The sequence below is a fragment of the Puccinia triticina genome, chromosome 1A, assembly GCF_026914185.1.
Source record: "Puccinia triticina chromosome 1A, complete sequence".
In the NCBI taxonomy this organism is placed as follows: Eukaryota; Fungi; Basidiomycota; class Pucciniomycetes; order Pucciniales; family Pucciniaceae; genus Puccinia; species Puccinia triticina.
The window spans coordinates 4,542,500-4,568,923 of NC_070558.1; the positions used below are offsets into that span (position 1 = coordinate 4,542,500).

The window sequence follows — 26,424 nt, forward strand, 5'->3', positions numbered from 1 at the left end:
GCTTCCCAACAGTGGCCCACAACCTTCAGAAGATCCACAAGTCACCTGATGAATCCCTGCAACCAATGCGAGCGGGTGGGTGGAGGGCAGCAAGGGGCAGCTCTGGAGACCTCCAATAGCCTGTATAAATGATGTAAGCGGGCTATTGAGTAGGTTGTTTCCAGTCTACATACAGGGATGAAATTCTGAGTGCATACAACTGGGATCAGGCATAGTGGTTCATTAGGGGGGTTCACAATTGAATTTTACGAAAATTTGGAGCCAAATTCAAGGCACTTATGAACAAAATTTTAAAATTTTGGGGAAATGCACAGCAGCAGGTGTTACTGATCAACCAGTGCAGTTGATCAATTTTTTAAAAATATGTTCATAAACACCTTAAAATGGGTCCTAAAGTTTTGTAAATTTCAATTGTGAAACCCCCTATTGCAATAACCCTGGACAAGGATTTCATGGACTGAATGAATGAATTGTAGCTCTCCCTCACAGTATATGATGCACTGCGGGTCCAAGGATGTGTAAACTGTGCGCAAATACATACAAACTTTGTTGCCATGGGCGTTTATTGTCCGTTTCATTTTTATTCATACTGACACTGTTTGGTAACCTCAGGATGAAAGATTGAATTTTCATTCTCTATACAAGTGTTTATATCAACATGTTATGAAAGTTGGCCCATTGCCATATACATTCATGCTGAAGGTTCTATGAATCAGGTTGCAAGTCATAAACCAACAATATGCTTTTGCAAACGTCTTGGGCTGTAGGGCATTATTCCACTCTTGTCCTCTAGTTCTCCATGTTTCACAGCCGCCTTGGATTAATTTAACATTTGCTGTCCAAGACCTGAAAGCAATGGCCATGCAGTGCACTCAAACACTGAAATGGCTGTTGGGCCTTTTGGTGGTGGGGCTTGTAGTTAGGGTGTTTTGGACAAGGTATTTCCATGTGCTGTAAAAATATTTTTGGACTGGATAAAGAAATTATATGGGGCATATCTCTGTCTGCAAACAAACTTCCAATCAACAGAGCCGGGCAGGAATCCTTGAAAAAATGCAACCAAACCACCCAACCAAAAAGCATGCTTCCTTGTGGACCCGGTGAAACTTCCAAAACAATTGAGAGCAAACCCAAATATTGCTTGCATTCAAGATGGCATAAGATTCTAATCAAATCTATGGAATAGCTCAAAATGTTGCGAGAAGGCTGACTGTTTTTCACTATACCCGCAATGGCACCTCAGTCCAAGTCTATTCCACCTCTTCCGGACTTATTCTTTGGAGGCGTTAAATACCTGTCAATGCAAGCAGAGAGTGGGTAGGATTGTGAAGATTGGGGCTGGGCTCAGGTCAAAGTCATGCGCGGTACACAAGCGCACCATATATAACATCAACGCCCAGGGAGATTACCCCATCACCTCCTTCCCCTTTCAGATCTCAGAGCCCTTTTTCCCATCTTGGGTTAGCAGTTTTTTAGACATTTGGCTCTTTTTTATAGAAACGTTCTTACAATTTACAACTCATTGACTAGCCTCTCATTTGAGAGTGACATCCCCATCACTTTTCAATCTTACTTCGAAGCCTCAGTAGAGCCTATCTATATCTTTACCCAAAGTGGATGACTTGCGTTCAAGCAATAGACTTAATTTAGACAGTGAGAAACTTGTGTCCAAGCAATAGACTAAATTTAGCCACTCAGTCAATTTAGACAGTGAGCATTTTTCTTTACCTCCCCTTTTTTGCAGTTGAGAGGTCTTTTGATTAAGAGATTTTATTTTACGTTATCTTCCTAGTTGTTTTAAAGCGGTCTATACCTCCTTTTTGGTTGAGAAGAGGGTCCACACAATCCCTTAGCCACTCGGTCATTTAGATGGTGAGTTCATTCTTCACCTCCCGTCAGGTTGAGAGTACATCACCCACAGGGATCTGATTAGGGGTTCTTTGGTTTGTATGCACATAGGAAGCACGATTTGCTTCAGATAATCTGTTAATCATCCAAACAGGTGGCAATGGTAGAGAAATCTAGTCAAACGTGTGCCGGAGCGGCTGAACGTAGCGGTGGTGAAGTCACCAGGAGGGATGATTCCTCACCTGTAGTCCTGGGTGCAGCCTCTGGAGCCCCGTTGGCCAATCCAACAAGCCAGGGCCCTGCCATAAGCGGTGGCAATGAGGACTTCATGTCCACAGAAGAAGGAGAAGAACTGCCTTCTTTGGGTAAGTGCACTAGTCACTAGAGTGTTCCTTAGGTTTTTGTGCAATACAATCTTCAAAATCCATGCCTAAGAAATCCTTGTCCTTATTGACTGTACAGGCAATAAGGCTCTGCGAACAGAGCATGCACAATTGGGTGCACCCGAGTTATCCTCAATCATAGCAATCCCTAGCCTCACAAAAGATCAAATATCTTACTTCACAAGCTCTGACCCTCCTCCTTAATAGCAGAGCGGGCCCATATCTTGGAGAAGATTAAGGACAGCCAAGCGGCGGGGGACTCCATTTTGTCTAAACACCTGATGACCATCTGGACGGGTTTAGATAACACATCCAACCAACCAACTAAACCTCTGCTCCCAAGATCTTCCTCTGCAACGCCCATTCTGGTCACAGTTGATGCAAGAGTGATAGCCAGCTTGGTCAACACCAAACAGGAGCACAATTTGATTCATGCAATTGGGGCAGTTTTGTCTCATCAAGACGTGGGATTCACTCCCTACTTTGAAGAGAACATTAAGGCGCTTAGAGCACCAATCCCATTGACTATTTTCAACCTTGGTACGCAGTACACATTTATATGTTTTTTGCTCTCTTTTATTAAGTACAGGCCATTTATAACATGTCACGTTTGTTTTTTTGAATCAGCCTGGAAGAGAAGAGTTATCCTCGCTCACATCAACGGCAAGGAGTCAAAAGGGTCTGAATTGGACAAGAGTTATAAGGGACTTCCTTATCTGTTGGAGCTGCAATGGAACAAAAATCATAGGGGGTTCTACATTGCACTCCGCAATGTGTATGGCATGGGGTTATTTGTGGCAAGGTTGCTGGCGCACAAGGAGCACTGTGATGCAATTTCTTGTGGTGTTCATGGACTTTTGACAGCAATGTGATATGACATGGCCATCAGAATAACGGCTTTTGCCCACAGGATCCCCTCAAAAGATGGTTTAGCCATACAAGACATATCAGTCTGTCAATTGTTGTTGGTGGATCAATGTTACACGGTCGTGAGGACTTTTCATGAAGAAGGCTGGACCAAAAATTTGTATGCAGCCAGCCGTTGCACCAGCAATCCAGAGATGGGCAAGCCGTATGCGCCGGGCGCTCTTTGCCCTTTTGGTTTGAATAGGTTTGGCATGGTTAATATGCCAAACACTTTTTCTCACCCCACCTACGGGTACAGAGGCCAGTATGGCCACGGAAAACCTTCACACGCCTCTCATTACGGCTCTCAACAACACTATGAACATAATCCTGATTTCATGTACGGCACCAATCCCTTTTCCAATGGCAGCCCCACTTTTCAAGAGACAATGCGGCCAGGCCGTGGTCACAACCGCAGCTTCCCCCCAGAGTTTCATAGGTCTTTCACAGTGCCAAACTTCTACCGTTCCGCGGGAAACGGTTTCCAAAGCTCTTTGCCTTATGGGGAATCTAGAAAACAATTCAGAGGCCATAACAGCCCTCCCAGAAAGTACCTAGACAATAGGCCCCCAAGATTCAATGCGGCAAGTGGTGCAACAGGCCCTAGTAACATGCAGAAGAAGTAGGTTTTCATCCCCTCCACCCCCCTCTTCACTCTTTCTGCTTTCTCTCTGGGTTCTTCTACTCGTGAAAGAACCACCCTCATTTTTTCTGCGTGATTGTAGGAGTTTCTGGCAGGGGATTGTGATTTTTACGGTTTTAATCCTGTGGTTTTTCAGATCCTTTTTGTGATCTAATTGTATTTTTAAATTTGCCCTCCAGGTTGTCCCTGATTAACTGGGTTGAATCAGCAGCCGGCTGCCCCTGTTCTTGCTCCACCAGAACGGCCGCTGGGGGTACCGCCGCTGGTATGACATACTTGTATGGATTATTCCTTGCTCTCAAGGGGTTGGGTACCCAGCAAATTGAGTTTTGGCAGGTCAGAAAGCCCCAAGGAAGCAGTCCCGGGTACTTGGGAGCAGGTGTTCAGATTATTTTTGGTATGTATTTTTCTCCTTTCTTTTGTGTCATTTGGAGGGTTGCAAAATCTCCAAGAATTTTATGAAGGGGCAAGAAAAAATCCCCCTGCTGGCTGGCAGCAAAAAAAAAGTGAAAAATCACACATTTTAATTTGCAGTGCGCAAAGAGCCGTTGCAGAAGCGCGCACTGGGGGCTGGACGTCACAACAACAACCCCCAGAGTGCGCAAAGTCAGTCCGTTTGACTATGTCAAAAGTGTTTCACACAACATAAATTTGACTTGCGGGGGTTTTCATGGCTTTCTGAACAGTTTTTACTTGTAATGGAACTGTGAAAGGCCCCTTCATTGATCTGTCATCCTAATGTACACGCACATACAAAGGTGAAATTGGGGAAGTGGAAAAAAACTCACATGCATATGCATGGAGAAATTGGAAAACAAACAAACACAAAGAAAACTCACAAGCTCATATATGTTAAGAAGCCAGGATGTCTAGCTGAAATCTGGAACCACACACCTCCAAGCTTGACTTGAATCATATTTTCACCCTACTTTCATCCTTTTTTGGCTCAATTCTTGATGATACCGGCCTTCTTTGGGGAAATATGCTAATTCAGATAGGCCTTTCACATCATTCTAACGGGGGTGTACATGTCGTTGATCTGCGGGAGGCCCAAACTGTGATTTGTAACAAACTTACACACATGCACATGACAGTTATATAAACAAAGTGATAACAATGACCACCTTCATGTGCATTTAAATAATATGAATTGAACCCCAAGAATTCATCTCAATTAACAAACAGTTCAAATTGAATTATGATTTGATTGTGGGGTCAGCCTAAATGCACTCCAAACTTTTACTTTGTGGACTCCACATTTTTGGCTTTGGGGGGCCAGCACTCCAAAAAATTTGGAGTGCCTTGATTTTGTACTCCCAAAACATGGAGTCCCCAGATGGGCACTCCATGTTTATTGGAGTACACAACTGGGTACTCCAAAATTGACCAAAATAGGGGAGTGCAGCTAGATGCACTCCAAAAAAAATGGAGTGCAAGCCCAAGCACTCCACCTTTTCAGTGAAGGATTTTGGCTATGCTCCAGCTGGCAAATACCAAATGGAGTGCATTGGGGTGCACTCCAAGTCTCCTGTTTTTTGGAATGCCCACAGCAATCACACCCCTTGATGACCGGTCTGGACCGGTCATTGAGGGGACTCACACAACTGGTCATCCAGAGGACTCAGACCTCTCAATGACCCGCGCCAACCGGTCAACATGTGTAATCCAAGCACTGTAGGGCCAAGTCAGTAGTGCGGTGGGGGACCACGCGCCAATACTCTGGTGCCCCAGGTTTCTTTACCTTTTACTTTTGATGCTTTTCTTTGAGTCTGCTTTTCACATCAAGTCTGAGCTTCCCAAAGCGGATATCCTTAGGACCCGGGTTTGAGTCCCAGTGGATGTATTTTTTGACGTTGTGTTGTGTTGTGTTGTGTTGTGTTGTGTTGTGTTGTGTTGTGTTGTGTTGTGTTGTGTTGTGTTGTGTTGTGTTGTGTTGTGTTGTGTTGTGTTGTGTTGTGTTGTGTTGTGTTGTGTTGTGTTGTGTTGTGTTGTGTTGTGTTGTGTTGTGTTGTGTTGTGTTGTGTTGTGTTGTGTTGTGTTGTGTTGTTTTGTGTTGAGTTGAGTTGAGTTGAGTTGAGTTGTGTTGTGTTGTGTTGTGTTGTGTTGTGTTGTGTTGTGTTGTGTTGTGTTGTGTTGTGTTGTGTTGTGTTGTGTTGTGTTGTGTTGTGTTGTGTTGTGTTGTGTTGTGTTGTGTTGTGTTGTGTTGTGTTGTGTTGTGTTGTGTTGTGTTGTGTTGTGTTGTGTTGTGTTGTGTTGTGTTGTGTTGTGTTGTGCTCTGAAGTGAGGTGTGTGTTTGTGTTGTGTTGTGTCAAAGTTGGTGAGATGTGGAGTTGAGGTGTGTATTGTAAAAGTTGCAGAGGTGTAAGTTGAGGTGTGTAGTGTAAAAGTTGGTGAGGTGTGTAGTGTCAAAGTTGGTGAGGTGTAAAGTTGAGGTGTGTAATGCAAAAGTTGGTAAGGTGTAAAGTTGAGGTGTGTAATGCAAAAGTTGGTGAGGTGTAAAGTTGAGGTGTGTAGTTTCACAGTTGGTGAGGTGTAAAGTTGAGGTGTGTAATGTCAAAGTCGGTGAGGTGTATTAAAGTTGAGGTGTGTAATGCAAAAGTTGGTGAGGTGTAAAGTTGAGGTAGGTGTGCAGTCTCAAAGTTGGTGAGGTGTGAGGTGTGAGGTGTGGTGAGTGGTGAGGTGTGGTGAGTGGTGAGGTGTGTGATTTACATTGAGCAGGGTGGACCAACTTTGACCCCAGCCAGGGGGAATTTTTACTCCTGCCATACCACATGGGAGTGCAAAACACAACCAATCAGTGTGTACATCACACAACATCAGATGAACCACATACTCTCTGAGTATATACAGTAGTCACACATCATACACAATATGCTTAAATTCAGCTGGGTTTTAGACAACTCTGCCAAAAGTGAGATTTACTAATGACTCCTGAAAGATTGACTAATGTCTTCTCTCTCATGACTCATTATGTAGTTTCCAAAAGGTGTTCATGTAACAAATGTTAGCAAGGGAATTCTCTTGATGAGACTTGCATTCAGATTTTATTTTAATGTGAAAGGACAAGCAGATATAAGGAAATTGATTGTGCTAGTCAAAAAGCAGCAATGTACTTCTAAAATATGACATGCCTTCTGATGGAAACAAAGTATGATGTGTAGGGATCATAAAGAAATAATCAACCTACAGTTGTGACATGCTACTCTCTTGGGAATGCTTCATGATAAGCATATGTGATGGGAAAGTTTGGCATCAAGGCCCAAGGCAGTTAAATTGAAATACACTCAAGGACAGGGAGAGATAAAGCCCAGGACAGAAAGAGCATATCTTTGGTCCTGCACAAGTCTTGTTCTTTTTTCAAAGAGCCAAGCAAGGTAAAACACTGTGGATATTTTTACTAATAAGCTATGCGGTTTGAATTCAAAATTAGAATATCTCTTAAGATGAAAAAAATATGAAGTAACTCACATGCAAAAAGGGCAGAAAAGGCAGACTTTAGGTCAACTGTGCTGACTCTAAGGCTGACAGAATTGAAGTGTGATAGCAATCATGGTCTTGTGGACAATCCCACCTAGGGGGAACAAGTAGTTGTGGACTGAGAGGATCTTCCGCTCCTGATCAATCCAGAAGGTGCAGTCTTGCAGCTTATTTTTTGCCTTGACTGAGTGACTGAGGGCTTTTGAGGAAGGTTGATGATTGGGGACGCAAAGTGCCCATCAATGTGCTTGTGAAAGATTTCCTGCCGCAGAGTCTTCAGGATAATGTTTGTCTCTTGGTTGTGGATCCGTTGGCAAGGAGCTCTCTCCTTGTGAGGGATGAGACAGTGGTGAAGTGATAGATGTATGCCACACAAGTGCAGTACTCCAAGCCTGCAATGATGTGGGTGAGGTGCGTAGCAGAGTTGAAAGACCCATTGGACTTGAGCATGGATAGAACCACAAACTTTTTGATTGCGGATTGGACTTGGGAGGCAAGTCTAGCTGGGTTGAAAAGGAGGTAAATGGACCACAACTCCATCAATTTTTGCCAGCAGAGTTTTGTCAAGGGTGCCATCCGCAGGCATGGGTGAGTCAAAAAAGGCTTCAATGAGTGGGACTAGGGGGCCCTGGTCATCAGCCCAAACCAAAAGGCTTCACTGCCAGCGTAATTGGCTGGGTTGAGGTTATCCCAGTTAGACTGGGACGCACTTAACCAATTTAAACTTGGGCAATCTCAACTGATGAAATATAAATCCAAGGTACCCCCCTTGGGTTTATATTAAATTGGTTGAGATCAACCAAGTTTAAATTGGTTGAGTGCATCCCAATTAAACTGGGATGACTTCAACCCAGCCAAATATGCTGGCAGTGCTTCAATGAGTGGGACTAGGGGGCCCTGGTCATTGATCAAGACCAAGCAGATTAGATGTTCTTGCCATTGATATACAAAAAGGAAGAGGCATGTGAAAGACTTTGCATATCAGGTGATGGAGGAAATCTCTTGGAGACCTCAATATGGCTTACACTCCAGTTGAGTTGGCCAATATGTGCAGCAAATGGGGGAATTTGGTGATTGATCCCACAAACTTTTTGAGCCACTGGGTCAGAACAGGGGCCCATGTTGTGTTCAATTTGGGGGAAGAAATTGAAGCCACCTTCTGAGCTGAGCAGGATGCCATGTACTCATTAATGTGGGAGAGAAAGCCAGCTGAAGACAGGAACTGGCTGACTGAGGAAGCGTGGATGTCTGACAAGAGGTTAGTAGGCCAGTACAATAAGTTCATTGCTCAGAATTGATCTGCGCAGATTTCGGCATCAGGGCATTGAGGAGTTGAAGTAGAAGTGGAGTTGGCAGGCAAGTGGGCAAATGGCCATTCAACCGGGTGAACAGGGAAGAATTTCTCATGAATATGGCCATAGAGAGATTGGCAATGGACCTTTTGGGTGTGGTCTTTTCAGTCTGACTTGAGGGCTGGAAGCCAAGTGGGAGGTGTGTTAGTGGGCATACCAGGAGGGATCATTACAAGGCAGGCCTACCAAGATGTGCATTGCGGAAATGGTTAACCATTGAAGTTTCCTTGTGTGTTGTGTTACCATCCTCCAAGCAAGTCCAGCTTTAAGCAGGGGGCCCTCAACAGGTTCAGCAGAAATAAGCTTGGTTATGCCAGGTGGTAGATTGTGGAGTTCTACGTTGGGGATGGAGTCTTGGCCAAGCACCTCTGCAAGAGCTTTTTCAATTGTGGGAGCCAATAAAGTGTCCAGGTAGCTCTGACACTTTGATGCCAATGCTGCAGGCAGAGCAGACAACAATCTTTGCGTGGGATGGAGTCTTGGCCAAGAACCTCTGCAAGGGCTTTTTCAATTGTGGGAGCCAAGTGTCCAGGTAGCTCTGACATTTTGATGCCAATGCTGCAGGCAGAGCAGACAACAATCTTTGCGTAATTGTTGTAAAAGAAGCTTAGATTGGCCAGGTATTTGTTTGCTGCAGCCACACCCTTATAGCAGTGACAAGAGTTGGGAAGGAGCATGGTAGACAGGAAATGGAACCAAAACGGAATTACCAGTTGCAGTGGACCTGGGGATGACAGCAGGTTGGGCTGGGTGGTTTGGCCGGCAAGCTTTGACGTGGTTGTGCAGGTTGGCTGAGTTGGGGTAGGCAGCCTGGCTTTGTTGGGACCTCTCTGCGTGCCAATGCACATGAACAACCATACCATCAAGGCAAGTCACCTTTGCTATCTCCTGGTGATATTTGCAGCAGTGGGTTGTATGCTGGTTCTCAGTACCAAAAACTTCTGAGCATTGATTGCAAGGGAAAGGCATAATGCAAGTTGGTATCTTGGTTGTGTCCAGGGGGTGTGTTGGCAGTTGACGCACTGGTTTGAATGTACTGGTGGAGGTCCTGTTATTGGAGGAGATCCAATGAGTATGAATTTGTAAATTCACACTCTAATTTAGACCAAAAATGGCCTTATTTATAGTAAAAAGAGACCCCGTTGGCCGCAAAGTTGGCCTAATTTGGGTGGTTGTGCCAAACCAGCTAAGAGATGATAAGGCCAAGCTACCGGAGGGGGGAGTCCACCACAAAATGCCAAGCAGCCCTGGAGATAACCCTTTGTATCAAATCCCAACATCAAATAGTGTGGATCATTCCCCCTGATGTTAAGTTTGGACAAGGAGTAGAATATTGTCCAGGGATAGAGGGTATCAAATCAACATAATCAGGGGAAAGCAACAGTTCAACCAATTCCCTTGTCCAAAATGGAGTGTCAAAAGGTGGTTACTGCCCATGGGATATAAAGTCACCCTCTTAGGGCAATTCAAGGTACTAACCAATAACCATGTTTTGTGTCACGTCCTCCAAGGGGGAGTGATCACCGGAGGGCCAGAAGCCTTGTCACTGCTTGTCAGGTGTAAAGTAGGAGGATTCAAAGTTGGCCATGCATGACTTGCATGTACTGTTGCAAGTTGGTTTTCAAGAATTTTCCTCAGCACCAACATTCAAAAAAACCTTCAAGCAGGTTTGGGGGGTGTAGTACAATGTGACTTGCATGCACTTTTGCAACTCAGTGTTCAAGAATGAACTTGAACACTGACTTGCAAAAGTGCATGCAAGTTGGATCTGGCCAACTTTGAAACCCCCTAGTAATCACAATATATAAAGGCAATGAAACCTTTTCGCCAATTACCACCTTGGGTATCACTTCCCCCTCAGGGGAAGTAAGGCCAGGAGGGGGAAATGATGATTTATGGTGTTCAAAGTTGGTTTGCATAATATTATGCATGCATAAATCACAAAATCATAAAATCTTTTTTGCAGGGGATATGACTGTCTGATTATGTAATGCAAAATTTCCTCACCAAAATATTTTCATGATTTTATGATTTATGCATGCATAAAATTATGCAAACCAACTTTGAACACCATAATTGGTGCTCATGAGGTGTGAAGTCAACATAACAAGGGCAATACAGTCTGATTACCAATTCCCTTGTGTGGTGTCACTACCCCTGAGGGGGAGTGAGCACAGGAGAGCCAAACAGTGATCAATGCAGATGAAGTATATATTCACCTCAATAAGCGCAATGAACCCTATCCACAAAATAACTTGCTGAGTGTCACTGCCCCTTAGGCCATGTGAAACATGGATGGCCAAAAGCTATTTACTGGGCTGGAGGTAGAAGGTCCCCATAATGAGGGCAATGTGGCATATTAACCAAATCACTTGTTGGGTGTCACTACCCCATAGGGGAAGATTGGCATGGAGGTCCAGAAGCTTTTCACTACTTGTGAGGTGCAAAGTCACCATTCTCAAGGCAATGCAATCTAGCAGCCAATTCCCATGTTGGGTGTCACTAATCCTGAGGGGGCAAAAGGTGTTTATTGTGCATGACATCTAGAGTAACCGTAATAAGGGTGATGGTACCTATCAACCAATTCCGTAGTTAGCTGTTACTTGCTCAGAGGCAGAATGATCCCTGCAGGCCAAAAGGTGCTTACTGGGTGTAGGATATAAAGGTGTCATGGGCCAAGTCAATCTTGAGGACTAAACACCTGTTCTGGCAGAGCATTTGCCTTGTTTCAACTGGGGAAAATGACATGACGCTTGTCCCACCAGAAGACCTCAAATGACCATGATTGATGGAACCCAATGTGACATCTGAATTCCATAATTGGCTTCACCTTCCCTCACAGGAGGTGAGAAAAGGAGTGACAATTTGTGTCCACTGATCATGAGGTATCAAGTCTCAATGAGGAGACTATTTCTCAAGGACCCCAATCACTATGAAAAAAAACTCAAGAAACTGCTGTCAGTTGACATGCAAGAACCAGGTTCATACTTTGATCTTTACCCAAGTTTATCGAGGTTGATACTTTGGCCCTTATTGGTATTTTTCCAGGTTCATTCCATCATCTACAGGTGTATTGCATGCTCACATGAACAGGGTAAATTCACATGAAAGGGGTATTTACACATGAAAGGAATAGCAACAAAAAGGTATGCACACATGAAAGGCATATGTGCACATGAAAGGCATATGTGCACATGAAAGGCATATGTGCACATGAAAGGGGAATGTGAAAAGGTATTTTTACATATATAAAAGGGAAATGTCCACATGATGAAAGGGTTATGTATGCACAAAAGGGGTAGGTGCACATGTAAGGGGTATTTACACATGAAAGGGATATGCCCACATCAAAAGAATATGTAAACATGAAAGGGTTATGTACACAGGATGAAAGGGGTATTGACACATGAAAGGTATATGTACACATGAAAGGGGTATGGAAACAGGGAAGGGTGATGTAAAAATGATGAAAGGGGTATTTACACATGAAATTAGGGTTATTTACACATGCAAGGGGTATTTACACATGAAAGGGGTATTTAAACATGAAAGGGGTATTTACACATGAAAGGGGTATTTACACAGGAAAGGGGTATTTACACAGGAAAATGGTATTTACACATGAAAGGGGTATTTACACATGAAAGGGGTATTTACACATCAAAAGAGCATGTAAACATGAAAGGGTGATGCATGCATGATGAAAGGGGTTCATGCACATGAAAGGGATATGTGTACATGAAAGGGTTAGGTGCTCATTAAGGGGGTGTGTGAACATAAAAGGAAAATTGCATAGGTCTCAAATCCGTCTGGCATAAATTAGGCAATACACAAAGATTGCAGGGTAGAAAGAATTTGGGATTCATGGGTATGATCCTTGTTCTAATTGAGGATTAACTTGAGTATGCTGGATGTCAACTGGCAGCAGTTTCTTGTTTTTTTTTTTTCATGAATGCAACCGCCACTCAAAGATGGTTTGAAATAGGCTGAGGGCAAGAATATGCAGATCTCGCTTGCCCCAAGGATGTCACAAGTTCGTTGAAATATGTGGGACATGGTCCACCCCCACAGAGCCCACAGTCACACCTCTCAATGACTGTACCGGTTATTGAGGGGACTCCCACCTCTCAATGACAGGCACGGACCAGTCATCAGTCATACCTCCCAATGACTGGCGCGGACTGGTCATCAGTCACACCTCCCAATGACCGGTCTTTACTGGTCATTGAGAGGACTCACACCTCTCGATGATTGGTCAGACTGGTCATTGAGGGGACTCACACCTCTTGATGACTGGTCATCGCCGGTCATTGAGGTGAGTCACATCTCTTGATGACCGGTCAACCGGTCATTGAGGGGAATAACACCTCTGCATGACCGGTGTGTGCCAGTCATTGAGGGGAGGTGCTACTCTTGATGACCAATCGCTCTGACCGGTCATCAAGAGGAGGTGCTACTCCCCTTGGTGACCGGCACAGACCGGTCATCAAGAGGAGGTGCTACTCCCCTTGGTGACCGGCACAGACCGGTCATCAAGAGGAGATGTTACTCCCCTCAATGACCAGCACAGACCGGTCATCAAGAGATGTGACTCACCTTGATGACCGGTCATCACTGGTCATCAAGAGGTGTTATTACCCTTGATGACCGGTCTGACCAGTCATCAAGAGGTGTGAGCCCTCTTGATGACCGGTCTGACCAGTCATCAAGAGGTGTGAGCCCTCTTGATGACCGGTGATGACCAGTCATCAAGAGGAGGTGTTATTACCCTTGATGACTGGTGTGACCAATCATCAAGATGTAAGTCCCCTCGATGACCAGTCTGTGCCGGTCATTGGGAGGTGTGACCGGTCCGCGCGGGTTATTGAGAGGTGTGAGTCCCCTCGGTGTGGTAGACGGAAAAGTGAAAAATCAAAAGTTTTTTCTCATACATATATTTACTCACCCTAGTCCTCAAGATACCACCAAATAGACCTCATAAATGGATTCCACGGCCAATTTTACCCCTAGTCACCACTGGAAGCATCACTGGAACCCCGCTGGATTGGAAGTTACACCCTTTTGGACCCTCATGGACACGGCCAGCCCCAGTCATCAACCTGTCACACCCCTCAAGTCACCTTTCCCAGGTATACACATACTCAGCCCCAGCCAAACAAATACTCTTTTCTATCCTACTTATCTCCACTGCATATGCAGGGGACCAACCCCATTTCTTCTGTATTTGACATGTCCCCGCCTCATTTATGCACCCCTTGCAGCTGCATGCAGTCTTCTGACCCCATTTCTGCACTCCATGCATTAGTCTGACACCACTCATGCACCCCTTGCATGAAGTACCCCTGTATTTGACATTTCCCCGCTTTGTTTATGCGGTCCTTGCATAGTATGACCTCATCTTTCATTTCTCACCCCACTTTTTTCCTGTATTTAGTATCTTCTGACACCACTTTTATGCAGCCCACCAGCTAAAATCCCTCATCCAGGGTCCCCCTTGTAGCTAAAATCCCTCACATTTGTCTATATAAGGAGCTCTCTCCCCCAGTTGTTTTTCCCTCAGCTCAGTATTCCCCAGTTATTTACATACCACCCATAGCTTTACCTTTACCCTTATAAATACCCTTATAACACCTCATAACAGCCCTTACTTTGCAAATAACCACTGAGCTCACTCTCATATCTCTCATATCTCTTGCTTAACATATCACGTGCCTGTCACAAGTTACCTGGTTCCTGGTTCAACTCCTGACTGAGACATATACCCTTCTCAGTCTAGACACTCTTCTCAACTTTTTATATCACCTGCTCGAGGACCTGTGTTCAAACCCCACCGGAATCATCAAGTCAACTTTCACCCTTTCCATCATCATAAATCCTCTCAACTCTCACATACCTGTCATCGAACAACTTCATCTGGAACTAGACCAGACCTATCACTTGATTAAAACTTGCCAAGCTTAGCTTGGTGGGTCTTGTTATCTGATAGTATAGAAGGGCAGAGTTTTGCACCTCCATCATCCCCTTCTCCATTCAGCAAAAGGGTTTCACAACCACTTTTGAGTCTTACATCAGTGACTGGCACATGCCACAGACCAGTCATCAAGAGGAGATGTTACTCCCCTTGATGACTGGCACAGACCGGTCATTGAGAGGAGATGTTACTCCCCTCAATGACTGGCACAGACCGGTCATTGAGAGGTGTGATTCCCCTCAATGACCGGTGTAGTGCTCCATTCCAAACCATAAGTAGTATTTTACTGTCTTCTTTTTTACATATATTCATCATTACACTGCCTATTACCTTACAATCCTTCACAAATACCTCATTATTATTGCATATTCAGATTCTACGCCTCATTTCACCTATAGTCACTCATAAATAGTACACCCCTATCCTTAATGGTTCAATAGTTATAGAGGATATAAGACTTACAGAAAACCTACAGTCTTCATTAGTTACAATACTCATTTCATTAGTAGCTTACTTGAATCATGACATTAAATTCTTTTTACAGATATATTCTCACATACTAAACCCTTTACATACATAACTCATTATGTACTATGCCTATTGTACACATTACATCATTGGATCTGTGCTTACCCCTTTCAGTAGTGCTCATCATCACAAGCTGTTACTTTGTTCACATTACTCTTCCCCATTTGTACAACCTTCATTCCCATAGCCAGAACTCCTCATTGTCTGTGCTCATCCTTCCTTCATATAAGAACTGTCCTCCCCCCCCTCACTTGTACCTCATGCAGAATTTTAGATACAGAAATTATAGTGCCCATTCTCATCAACCCATTGCTATTGAATCATTGCCATTGCTTTCCCCCTTTCAACCATTGCCTCAACCCTCTCATCCTCAGTAGCCAAGCAGTAGTTAAAGCTCATAGTACTAGCTCCTAAGATCAAGTAGAAATCAGCCACACCTTTTCTTTCTTTTTCTTAGTGTTACTCTCATCCCCTCAGCATTAGTCAGGAAGGCAGCCTCATCAGCACCCTTGCATAGCTTACATTAGTACTAGTGTTGCTATCCATTTCCCTTCCAAGCTCTATTCTCCCCTTTGAGTAGTTCCACAAGTGGTGTCCCAACAGTGGCCTTCCTATACCTCAGATATCTTCACTCCTAGTAACAACTATACCATCAGCTTCACAAACTACTCTACCTACACTCCTCCTACTTCTTCCTTATAAACCAACTTCCTGCTCTTAGAATTCATTACAGCCACCATTAAAAACTATCAGCACAATCATTATCACCTTTCAACACATTCATCTTTAAATTCAACACACCTATTTCAACTATGTCTGCCCAAGGAAGCCCCAGCACCAATGCTGCCCCCAGTCTTCAACCAGTGGATCCTTCCAGTAATGCTGCAAACCAGGACCCCTTACCTTCCAATGTTGGCCAGACCCAAGATTCTTTCACTGCTCCAGGACCTCAGGTTACTTCCACTGCCTCAGGACCTCAGGTTACTTCCACTGCTCCAGGACCCCAGGTTTCTTCTTCTGTTCCAGGTCCTCAGGCCACCTCCACTTCTTTCAGGCCCCAGGCTTCTTCTACTGCTCATCCAAGACCTCAGGCTTCTTTCAGTGCTCCTAGATTTACTGGATACAGGGACAAAAATCAGCCATCAGATGATTCAGAAGATCTAGGTGCACCACCCCGCTTTCCCAGATTTCAGCATCAGAGGGACCATTCAACACACTCCAACAGGTCCAACACTCACTTCTTAAACAGAGAACCAGCCATGCCAAGGTACCAGGATCCTGTCAGCAGAGGAGTCAAGATTAAACCCATGGATAAGGAGCTCTTCTTTGATGGAACCAACATGCCAGTGGAAAAATTCATTAGAAGGTATGAAAGTGCTGGAAGGGATGATGGTGCTAACTCTAGGGAACTGGCTGGACAAATCATTGCTTTCATCAAAGGATTGGACCTCAAGGATGAAGTGGAAGAAATGTCAGGCCATGAAAACTTGGATTGGGAAACCTTGAAGAAACAGCTACTCACCAGGTTTGGAACTTCTCAGCCATTGGTCAGATACACCAGGGAGGACCTCAGGAAACTAGTCTACAAATCTGCTCAGGATGGAGGAATCAGCACCTTGGAAACCTTCAACACCTTCAGGAACAAGTTTGAAACCATCACTCACCATTTGGTAAGAATTGGGTATAGTACCAGCTTGGAGGAATTCAGACATCTTCTCTTGGAAACTCTCCACAAGGATTTGGACCAACGTGCTACCAGGAGCCTGATGAAGGACAACCAAATGCTAGCCTCAAAGGATGGAGGTGATATCTTGCCAGATACTGAAACCCTGCTTACCTACATTCACCAGGAGGTTTACTCAAGATCAGTGGTCAACAGAAGGACTGAATGGAGGGCAGAAGAGAAATTCACCTTGGACAACTCACCCAGGACCTCCAAGCCAACACCTGCTACTCAGGGAACTGCTCCTACTGCTTCTACTTCTTTGGACAAACAAGTGGAACTCCTTACCAAACAGTTTGCATCCCTCACTGCTGGAAAAGGACTACCTCCCCACATGGACAAACCTGCTACTAGGAATTGGCCTTTAAAATGTTATTACTGTCACCAGGATACCCATGGAACCAACAGCTGCTCTCAACTGGCCCAGGATATTTCTAGTGGTGCTGTTACCAGGGATGTAAAGGACTACAAACTTCCAGACAAATCAGTTATTCCATGGATTCCAAGCAGACCAATCAGAACCCCAGTGGAGGAGTACTCTAAGACTTTCACTAAGCTCACATCTTCTTTTGGCCAACTAGAGGAGGACCCAACATATTATCAATCCCACAGCTATGAGGCAAACCTTGGAAAGAGGACCAGAAGCAACTATAAGGACCAGGGTGAAGAGGAACCAGCCCAGTCAGACAAAAGGATCAGAAAGGAAAAACAGGACCTCATGGACATGGATACAGAAGACTTACTCCAAATGGCCCAGCCCCCTACTCCCAGTACTTCTAAAACTCCTACTTCTAAAGGCTCCCCTCAAGTCAGATTCCAGGATAAGGACAAGAAGGATTCAACCACTGCACCTAAGAATAAACCAGTTAAGAAAACCTATTTGGAGAAGACTTTGGCCAAGGAATACCCAGGAATTGAAGAGGAAGTGGCTATCAGGATGTTGACTGCAGGAAAAATGGAGTTGGCCTTTGGGGAAATCTTTGCTATATCACCAGGAGTTACTGACTGTATCAGGAAGAAAATCACAAACAGAAGAGTCCCATTGGATGGTGGTAAATCAGTAAGCTTTACAGACATGGAGAATGAAGAAGAAACAGCACAGGAGCCACCTACTACTCACTATTCCTGCCCCCTTGGATACATCACCATCACTATTGGAGGAGAGAAACATCAAGCACTCTTGGATACTGGATCCATGGTCAACATTATTCCTGAAGTTCTTGCCCATAAACTTGGACTGGTACTCACTGCTAAATCTATGAAGCTCAAGGGGATTGGAGGCCATCTTACTGATATTCCTGGGATTGCTGAAGATGTTGAAGTAACCATTGGGAAGGTATTCAGGACTGTTCATTTCTGGGTAGGCGAAGAACCAGTTCAGATGATTATTGGAAAGCCTTTCTTGACGGATGTATCAGCCAACATCAACTACAATGGAGCCAGAGGAGAAGCAATTTCAATCATGGATTCAGCTGGTCAAACTTTCTTGGTTCCAATCATTCTTCCTAGTAATCAGAAGTGGGAAACTAGCATACCTTCCAATTCTGGTCTGGTAAATTTTTTAGATTGAGACTAGGTTTTCAGTTTCCCTCTCTTAAAACTGCAACCCTGGAAAATAACCAAAAGCAAAAAGCTGTAGTCACTCATTCAGCAAAATATAAATCAACTCTAAAAAAGATAAAACCAGTAAACCAACCAATGCCACTAGCCCTCAACCCTCCATTATCAAGGCCACCACTCTCCAGGGATCCTTACCTCACTCCTTTAAAACCTTTTCCTCCACCATTCATTCCTACCTCCAAGATTACCCAAGAAAGGCTGGACCTTATCAACTTTGGACCTCCTGGATGGCTCTCTCCTCAAGAATATCTCCTGCTGGTATGGGTAATTGTGATTAGACAAGGTGCTTTGGCTTTTGTAGAAACAGAAAGAGGCCTTCTTAAACACACCTATGGACAACCTTATATCATTCCAGTCATTCCCCATGAACCCTGGCAACAGAAACCAATCCCAATTCCTGCACCCATCAAAGACCAGATTATAGAATTGGTAAGGGAAAGACTCAGCACTGGCCTCTATGAACAATCCTTTTCCAGTTATTCCAGCCCTATATTTTGTGTAAAGAAGCAGGATGGTAATCTCAGAATTGTACATGACCTTCAGAAACTCAACAAAGTCACCATTAAGGACGCTGGACTACCACCAAAGACAGAGGAACTCATTGAATCATTTACTGGAAGGGCTTGCTATGGACTGGGTGATATTATGGGAGGATATGATGAAAGAGAATTATCTTCAGAATCCAGACCATTGACCACCTTTGAAACACCTCTTGGAAGATTTCAACTCACCAGATTACCCCAGGGCGCCACCAATTCAGTTGCAGTTTACCAGGCCCAAATGATGTGGATCCTCCAGGATGAATTACCTCATCACATGGGAATCTTTGTGGATGATGGAGGTATCAAAGGCCCAACTTCTGACTACAATGAAGAAACTCTAAAGGACAACCCCCAGATCAGAAGATTTATTTATGAATATGCAATTACTCTGGAGAGGATTCTGTTCAGGATTGAAGAAGCTGGACTCACCATCTCTGGAAAGAAATTTGCTTGCTGTGTACCTGCTTTGGATCTGGTTGGCCATGTGGTTTGTAAAGAAGGAAGAAGAATATCCACCAAGAAGCTCAACAAAATTGAAACCTGGCCAACTCCCACCACTCCTTCAGATGTCAGAGGATTCCTAGGTATCTGTGTATATGTCAGAATGTTTATTAAAAATTACTCAACCATCACTGCTCCTCTCAGAAAGCTCACCAGGAAGGACTCCTCTTGGGATTGGACTGAAGACTGCCAGGATGCCTTTGAGGACCTCAAGAGGATTGTTGGAACTGATATCACCTTGAAGAAATTGGACTATGGACCTGATGCTGGCTTAATAAAACTCTCAGTGGATTCCAGTGTTATTGCTGCAGGTGCTGTACTTACCCAACAGGATTCTGATGGACTGGATAGGCCTGTGTTATATGAGTCAGTAGTCTTTTCGCCCAGGGAATCAAAGTACTCACAATCCAAATTAGAGCTTTGTGGTGTTGCCAAGATCCTCAAGAAACTTCAAACCAAACTTTGGGGCCAACATTTTCAACTCAGAGTGGATGCCCAGTGCCTTATTGGAATGATCAACAACCCTTCACTCCCCAATGCCCCTATGAACAGATGGATTGGATTTATTCAGTTATTCTCCTATGATCTGGTTCAAACTCCTGGAAAAACTTTCACCTTACCTGATGGACTGTCAAGAAGGCCTCCTGATTCTGATGAAGATGATTGCCCTAGCTTTGATGAAGATGAAACCTGGATCAAACCTCACCCTGGATTTGGAACTAAACACTCTTCTTTTGGCCTGCTTCTGGGGAAATCAGCTCAGTTGGGGGAGGGGGTAAGTAACTTGCAGCAAGGAATTTGGAAGCACCTCCAGGAATACCTTTCAACCATGAACAAACCTCCAGGATGCAGCAGCCTGGAATTCAAGCAAATTTTACACAAATCAGCCAAATTTTTCCTTTCCAATGGAGTCTTGCACAGGATCAACAAACCATTTTCCCAAATAGTGGTCACCTCACTTTCAGCTCAAAATTCCATACTTAATTCCCTTCATGAATCCTTGGGCCACAGAGGTATTGCTGAAACTTACAGAAGAATTAAACTCAGATTTTGGTGGCAAGGTCTCAAGAGAGGTGTTACCAAGTGGGTCCAGTCTTGTGATGCTTGCCAGAAAAGGAGCTCAAAATTGCCAATGGAACCCAAGAAACCTACAGGAGCAGCAACCCATATTTGGAAGAGTCAGTTTGGATACAGTTCACATCAAAGCTGGCAAATGGAAATACCTGGTAATTGCAAGAGATGACCTTTCTGGATGGGTAAAGGCAGTTGGACTAGAAAAGATTCAGGCAAAGAAAATTTCTCAGTGGTTCTTGGACAATTGGATCTACAGATATGGAGCTCCTTGGTCAGTCACAATGGATGGAGGCTCTGAATTTGGACAACAGTTTCAACAATCCCTTCTGGAATCTGGAATCAAAGTCAAGGTCACCACTCCTTATTATCCTGAAGCAAGTGGAATGGTAGAAAGAGGACATCAGTCAATTAAGGATACCTTGGTCAAACTCTGTGGAAAAGAAGGCAAGAAGTGGAGGAATTATTTACCTTTGGTTTTATTTGCAGACAGAATTTCCACCAAAAGATCAACTGGTTGCTCACCTTATATAGATGGCCATCTGGACCCAGGTACCCGCAACGGGTATGGGTACCCGCCTCTTTTTCAGCAAATTTTTGATACCCGTATCCGGACCCGGACACGCGGCAGCAGGTACCTGGGTCTTTTTGGCCGCTACCCGGGTACTTTTTTGTACTTTTTCAACAAACAAGCTCAATATTTCATTTCATTTCATGTACTACTTCAACCCTATAATAGATACTTTCACCTCTATTTCTCTTTCATCTTTCTTTTCTTCTTGCCTAGGATCCGCTCATTCCACTTATTTAGAACCCCATCCTTTATCTTGTTATTTTTAAAATAAAAAGCTACCACCGTTCCCCTGCTTACAGATACTGCACTAAGCCTGTGCCTCTTGAGTGCGACATAATCTCTTCCAAAACTGAAAGCGCGCTCCACATCAACCGACGTAGCTGGAAATTTAAAGGAATGATCAAATAGTAAATTAGAAAGAATTCCGAATACCATTTAGAACTAAATAGCATACCTGGACAACTCAATACATCCAGTGCCATTGTCAAAATCCCTCCGTAAGTGTTTCCTCCCCGCTTTTGTTGCAGCTACCAGTCAAGGCCGTTGACTGGTTCCGATCCATTCAAGACAAGCACCCCGGCAAGCCAAACATCAAGTGGGTCCATTGATGAGTTTCCCGAGCGTGCTGCAGAAGCCGCACCAAGTTGAGAAAGGAATCCAGTTGCGGGCTGGAAACAAATTATGTTAGATATATAAAAATGTTTGAAATACTAATAAGAAAACTTACTTTTGCCTTTGGATCGGTAGGTTTGGAAGCTGTTGGTATTGGTTTGGGCTTATAGTGATTGATCCACATCTTGCGTGCCAGGGAAATTGCGTCATTAATCCAATCTTTATCTCAGCCGGCAATCTTGAAATATTCATCCTTGAACAAGGGGTGTAGGACTTTGCGGTTGGCCAACAAGATGGTTCCAAGTCATTTTAAAAAAGAAACATTATATAGACAATACAGAGAACAAAAGTAAGATATGGAATGGAGACTTACTCATAGCCACTCTGTAAAGAGGTGAGCAGTCGGTTAGCGTATAGTATTTGTTAGTAATCTTCAAACCGCCACAACATGCGTTCCTCAAGATGGGAGGGTAAGATTGTTTCGCTATGATTGTTGAGAGATGTTTGGTTATTTGATCAATGAAGACCACCACGTGCGATAAACGAGGTGATCCTTCAACTGAAACCTGGAGTGTAATTTCAAACAATGGCTGCAGGACCGCAGCCAAATCATTAGCTGATTCAATGTTGCCCTTGTCAATTTGATATTTCCGAGCAACTCCATATTTTTTATCCTTCTGCCATTCAATACTAAGAAAGAGGCAATCAGTTTTTGGCCAGTTTGATGGAGAATAATCAAGCCACATAACTGAACCTACATTGCCAAGTGACACCTTATGATGCTATTGAGTTGAATTAGAGTTGAGTTCCATTGTGTACAGACATCTCGTTTGATAGTATGCGGTTTATCACACTTCTCTTCTTTGCAGAAGCCGATAAACACCGCCTTTGAGTTCGGCGAATTTCTGAGCTTACGGGCAATAGCACAAAACTACAGGCGTGCATCAGTGGTATTATTGTCCAAGAGTAACGTGAAAAGTGAAACAATTCAGCCCACCTTTGCAAGAGTTTGTCGGCAACTTGAAGATTTGTATTGGTCCATCTCTTCATCTTCTTCACTCAGACCTTTGATTTCATCAATGTCCAGATCATCAGTTTGGGTGCCTTTTAAAATTGGAATCCCCTCTTTGCAATCGTCATCATTGGATTCAAAGTGATCTTCTCTAGCCTTTGTGTACCTAGAGAAATCCAATCAAACAGATAATGAGAATGATTATTGATCAAGGCAAGGTCAAATACTTACAATGCAATCTGTTCCTCGCAATCATCTGATTTGGAGTCCGCATCAGATTCATCAGTCAATCTGGCCTTGTCTACGGTGTCTTCTTGATTTCGTTTTTGGGGTCCAAAAGGTTGCAGGATTGCTTTGGAAATGAGATTGAGTATGTGGGCGAAGCACTGTATCCATTGAGGTTGTCCTTTGAAGTGGGGCCACTTCGACAGCTTTTTCAACTCATTTACCATAACTACATTATTGGACGCATTATCTGACACAATGCCATGAATATGGCCAATCAAAAAGAGATAATTAGAAATGTACAATCCAATAAGATAAAAAAAAATGACCTTGCTTGCAACGTCAAATTTTCCAACAACCAGCTGCACTATTTCAGCCAAGTATTCACCGGTGTGGCTGCGCATTAACTTGATGAAATCAAGCGGCATAGATTCAAGCTGATACTTCCCACCGGCCCGCTTGTTAAGCCTGTAGATTACTATACCAAGAATGTCAAACCCATTGGGGGATTGCCATGCGTCCACCCCAAGATACATCGCGCCTTTGTGGTTCTGATGACCAGACAAGATTCCCAATTAAATAAATGAGGCCAATCACAAAGAGAGAGAAACAGGGTTGAACACTCCTCACCTTTAACTCCAACTTGAATGATTCCTGTACCGCGGTGTACAGGACATGGATCGCTCTTGAGACCACGCGTTGATTGGGTAAGTTCTTGAGGACAGTTGGGTGCAACAAGGCTCGGAAGCTGGCGTCTTCCAACGCAGAGAAAGGTTGTGCAGCCTCTGTACACCATATTGCACATTGTTGTGTCACCTTTTCCTCACAAAATGTTGCACAACTTCTAATCAGCTTCATTATACACATATGAATGATCTAAACATGAGAACTCACCTCGCGCGGGTCAATTTTGCCAGTTCCCGTGACTACAAGAGATCCAAGGGTCCGAGTACGGTCATTAGTGTGCTTCTTCTGGGCACAGGCTGCAGCATGTTTAAGGAGATTACTGCAGGATGCGTCATACATAGGTCGATTGATTTTCTTGTCACATCCAAAGGACAAAAGAGCATTAGCAAAATAATTCAAAAAAGTGATAATAAAGATAACCATGAACCTACGATTTGCAAGGATAAGCTATCATCCTCCTACCATTCTTATCAATTTGATTGGACAGCTCAGGTGTGTTGTATGACGCATAACTGGTACTGGCAGCGGTTTTGGTGATTTGTTGTTCTCGGCCAGTAAGTGTTTTAGATTGGGGAAGAAAAAAGTAAGTATTAAAAACCAATTGACCGACTATCAATCAATCAAGACCAGACGTACTAAGCTCCTCCGGATCGGTAGTAGCTCCGGCAGGCCCTCCACTGGCAGACGGAGTTGTTAGAAGTTCATCAGGATGCTCCTTGTCCACATCAATTGGATTGGTAGTGGCAGGCTCTTCAGATACGGACGAGATACTCCTACTCCTTGCTCGAGGGGCATTTGGCATAGATACCGAGTTTGGGGATGATTCTCGACGAGATTTCTTGGTTTGAAGGCGTGGGTGGGGCATAGTCGTAGTGTTGAGGTGGGATGGTAGTGTCGAGGTCAGATGGTAGTGTTGAGGTCAGATGGGTTGGATGATGTATATCATTATACACCTGTCCCATATTTATGTACGTGTGCTGGGTGGGTATCACTGGTGGTACCCGGGTACCCGGACAAAAATTACATGAAATTCAGATACCCGTACCCGTACCCGGACATGCGGCGGCAGGTACCCGCCAGAGCAATGAGTACCCGTCGGCGTGTACCGGGTACCCACTTGCCATCTATATCGTTGTCCTTCCTGTTCAAGTATAGAAACAGCATTCTCAAGACGTTTATCAGCAACAAAATGTGTAACATCATCAATAAAACCTAACATATCTTATTTTGATCAAGGTTAAGAGGGTTACTGATAAGTAAACTGGAATTATATATGATGTAAAGAATAGGAGATAACGGTGATCCCTGGGGAAGACCACATTTTAATTCGAAAGAAGGAGAGAGATAATTGTCCATGCAAAGTGAAGTTGTTCAGTCAGACAGAAGTGAGTGGATAATATTTGCCAGATATAAAGGAACATCCTGTTTAATAAGAGTGTTGATAAGACGATCTCTAATGACTCTAATGACCAATGGATAGGCAGATTTAACATCAAGGAAAAGCACTGGAACAAAGTTTAGATAGGATATTGTCAATCTCTGATTCAGAAATAGTGGTAAAAAAAGAAGGACTGGGAAAATCAGGCAGAAGAATATTGCTTGTATCACAGTTTATCGGCACTTCAGATGTCCCTTTAAAAAGAAGGTTAGCTTGTTCCTCCTTGTCTGAGGTAAGTTCATCTCTTTCATTTAACAATGGCACAATATTGCCACTGGTCCTTGGTTTAGTGAATTTGTATGCTTTAAATAGCTGATGATCTTTGCTTTCAGTGGATAACTACTCCACTCGATGACCCGGTCCGGCTATCAAGTGGGGTGTGTATCCACTCGATGGCCGGACCGGGTCATTGAGTGGAGTAAGTGGGGTGTGTGCACTCAATGACCAATCGAGTGGATACATCCACTCAATGACCGGACCGGGTCATCGAGTGGAGTAAGTGGGGTGTGTGCACTCAATGACCGATTGAGTGGATACATCCACTCAATGACCGGACCGGGTCATTGAGTGGAGTAAGTGGGGTGTGTGCACTCAATGACCAATGACCGGCTCTGGATACACACCAATGACCCAGTCCGGCCATCGAGTGGATACACACCCTACTCAATGATGGAGTATGTATCCACCGGATGACCAGGTTGGTCATCGAGTGGGGTGCATGTATGGGTGTTGGTTGACTGGTTGACCTGATGATTGGCCTTTCATATGTAGGTTGAGGTGTGTGAGATTGATGGCCGGTCTTGACCCACCCAGGTTCATGGTGTGATGGGCACCAGTACGTTTCCTTTGCTCAGCCGGCATAAAATCCTCCTGGTGTCCAGCTAAAAATTCAATTGCGCAGCGTGCGCATCTCTACTGGTGAGGTGATAAAAAGTTGCTGGTGAAATCCAATCGTGAACCCCCCTAATAAAGCCAAGTTTAAATCATGGTGGGATAACAATATTCTCTCACCAATTGTCAAAAAGAGAAATCAGGCTCAAAAATGGATGCTTGTTGCGCATTCAGTCCAAGCATGCAATTGTTACCACTACTGGCAGAAGATCTTTAAAGATAAAGTCTTTGAGCTGAAAAAAAATCATTGGTGTAAGTTTCTAGCTCAATGACCCGGTCCGGTCATTGAGTAGATACACACCCCACTCAATGACCGGCTCGGTCATTGAGTGGATAACTACTCCACTCAATGACCGGCTCGGTCATTGAGTGGATAACTACTCCACTCAATGACCCGGTCCAGCTATCAAGTGGATGCAC

At 44.1% G+C, this 26,424-nt stretch overlaps 2 protein-coding genes across 2 annotated transcripts; one reads left to right on the top strand and one right to left on the bottom strand.

Annotated features, from left to right (window-relative positions):
* Positions 1-2,008: 2,008 nt before the first annotated feature.
* PtA15_1A525 (uncharacterized protein) lies at positions 2,009-3,970 on the top strand (the record flags this gene model as incomplete). Its single annotated transcript, XM_053165562.1, has 2 exons — positions 2,009-2,213; positions 3,960-3,970. The coding sequence occupies 2 exons, from the start codon at positions 2,009-2,011 to the stop codon at positions 3,968-3,970; spliced, it is 216 nt and encodes a 71-aa protein (XP_053016741.1).
* A 20,321-nt stretch (positions 3,971-24,291) lies between these two features.
* On the bottom strand, positions 24,292-24,540 carry PtA15_1A526 (uncharacterized protein; the record flags this gene model as incomplete). The annotated part of the gene is made up of 1 exon (XM_053165563.1): positions 24,292-24,540. The coding sequence occupies one exon, from the start codon at positions 24,538-24,540 to the stop codon at positions 24,292-24,294; it is 249 nt and encodes an 82-aa protein (XP_053016742.1).
* Positions 24,541-26,424: the final 1,884 nt, after the last annotated feature.